At 38.1% G+C, this 2,139-nt stretch overlaps 1 protein-coding gene across 1 annotated transcript in view; it reads right to left on the bottom strand.

Moving 5' to 3' along the window:
- Positions 1-1,466: 1,466 nt before the first annotated feature.
- Eip93F (Ecdysone-induced protein 93F) overlaps positions 1,467-2,139 on the bottom strand; it is a 175,308-nt gene continuing 174,635 nt past the window's right edge. Inside the window, exon 6 of the mRNA XM_086548775.1 lies at positions 1,467-2,139. This exon is cut by the window's right edge and continues 1,910 nt beyond it. Within this exon, the coding sequence (XP_086404901.1) occupies positions 2,079-2,139 (61 nt within the window). The 3' untranslated portion in view covers positions 1,467-2,078.

Below are 2,139 nucleotides of genomic sequence, written 5' to 3'. Positions count from 1 at the left end.
AGAGCGACCAAGAGCGTGTTCAGGTGGTTACGAAGGAGAAACTAAAAGAAAAACGTCTTGAAATAGAAACGGAGTTTGGGTTTTCAGCTCGTTATATCCATGATGAAAAACACATGTCAACGTTGGAATGTCAAACAAATGCAGTTGTTAAGAGATAAAAGGAATGTTCAATGCTAGAATCACCCACAGCGAAACCCAGCCTCCGTTTTCTATTGTCCAATTCAATTTGTCTTCCCATATAAGGGGGACACTAAAATGAATATCTAATCATAGATCACTACAAGAGGACCTCGCTTAGAGCAATCAAGAGGCCCGGAAAGTCCCTTACAGGCTTTTTTTATATATTTTTATTATTTTAAGGAAAATCCTTTATATATATAATTAAATATATATATATCTTCACTGTCGGGTAACTATAATGCCAAAATAGAAACACCTCTTAGACTAAATACTTCTACGTGGACGGGCTTGTAGGCTCTTTGGAAATCGAGGCCAGGACTTGAGAGCCTGGCCTACGAAGCGTCTTGGAAAATCAGCCTGATAGTTCATGGCACATTGAAGATCAAACAAGTCATGAAAGTCTTGGCGCCAACTACCCTAAACTGGCGTCGACTCTCGCTTTGCCGTGTCGGAGTTCAAGTTTTTTTTTTATATATTGTATGGAATAGGGAGAAACGAAATTGTATGTTTTGGGAGCATTATCCTTATTTTTTTCCTCTACCGCACCGCTTATAATGTATCACGATTTTATTTTTATTTCTTCTTACCCACCGCTGTTGTTGTTCTCTTTTGTTCTCATCCTTCTTGTTTTATGTCCTCCCTCTCCTTTTTTTTACCCCTTTTTGTTATCGAAGTACTGCCGCTTATATATGATTGACAGATGAAAAAGAAGAAAGAAAGATGACTTAAATGTATGAATTAAAGGTCTTGACTAAATTTTAAAAAGATATCTCTCTCGTCATGTCTCTTTAAGATAGAAGAGGGGTCGGAAGGGGGAGGAGGGAAGGGGGAAGAGGGTGGGGGGAGATCAATCTTATCAATCCTTATCTTTCCAATCTTAGGCAAAGATAAGTCAAAAATAATAGGGAAAATTTTTGAGAATTTGGAATGTTCAATGTGAGGCGGAATTAAGGAGGTCGACTGCTTGTTTGAGTGGGGTCTTAGGGTCGAAAATGGGGTGGAATATAAGCCGTGAAAGAGTGCAGGGGGAGGTAAAGAGAGGGAAGGATATATACAGATGTATATATATATATATTATATATATATGTATATATATATATATATATATATATATATATATATAATATATATTATATTATATATTATATATTATCTATCATTATATATATATATATATATATATATATATATTATATATTATATATATATATATATATATGTATATATATATATATATATATATATATATATATATATATATATATATATATATATATATACACAAAAAGAGAGATAAAGAGAGGAAGAGAGAGAAAAATAAAGAAAGGTAAAGGAACGAGAAAAAGGAAAAGAGAGAAATAGGCCAAAGAAAAGAGACACTTAGAGAGACAAGAGAAGAATGCTAAGAGGCGCAAAGACCGCAAATATTCCTGGATTTACGCAGTATTCTCAGTCAGATGAATATTTCTTTGACGAAAGTCTTTTTCTTATAAAAGGCCATTTCTAACCATAAATAGAAAATCGAATACTGACAAAAACAGCATCCAGTTGACGAGACTGATATTATAACCATGATATGGTACCGGCATGAGAGAAAGCGCGTAGAAATTAATGGAAAAAGAACATGGATAATCTGCTATACGACAAAATGTGGATAAATCAACATGCTTGATCACTAAGTAGAAAAGGGAAACACTTCAGTGTACCTCCTACACTGAAATCACTGAAATCACGACCTGGAACGTCTCTCCCAGAGCCGAGGGAGGGGGGTGGGGGGCGAGGAGCGGCCCCGGAGCGTCGAAGAGCCTGGCTCGGTCCGGAAAGGAGAAGGCCCTCGGGATCCCATGGGCGTCGTGGGCGTGGGTGTCGAGGTGACGAAGGACGGCCTACGGCGGCCCTCACGGCTGGTCTGCCGCGACAGGGGTGGGGTGGTGGCGGGACTCCTTGACCAGCGGCAGC

This window comes from Penaeus japonicus, unplaced genomic scaffold (genome assembly GCF_977035675.1).
Source record: "Penaeus japonicus unplaced genomic scaffold, GWHDUDI00000001_assembly GWHDUDI00000021, whole genome shotgun sequence".
Taxonomy (NCBI): Eukaryota; Metazoa; Arthropoda; class Malacostraca; order Decapoda; family Penaeidae; genus Penaeus; species Penaeus japonicus.
Note: the sequence above shows the minus strand (reverse complement) of the source record. Positions and strands in the feature narration are given on the sequence as shown.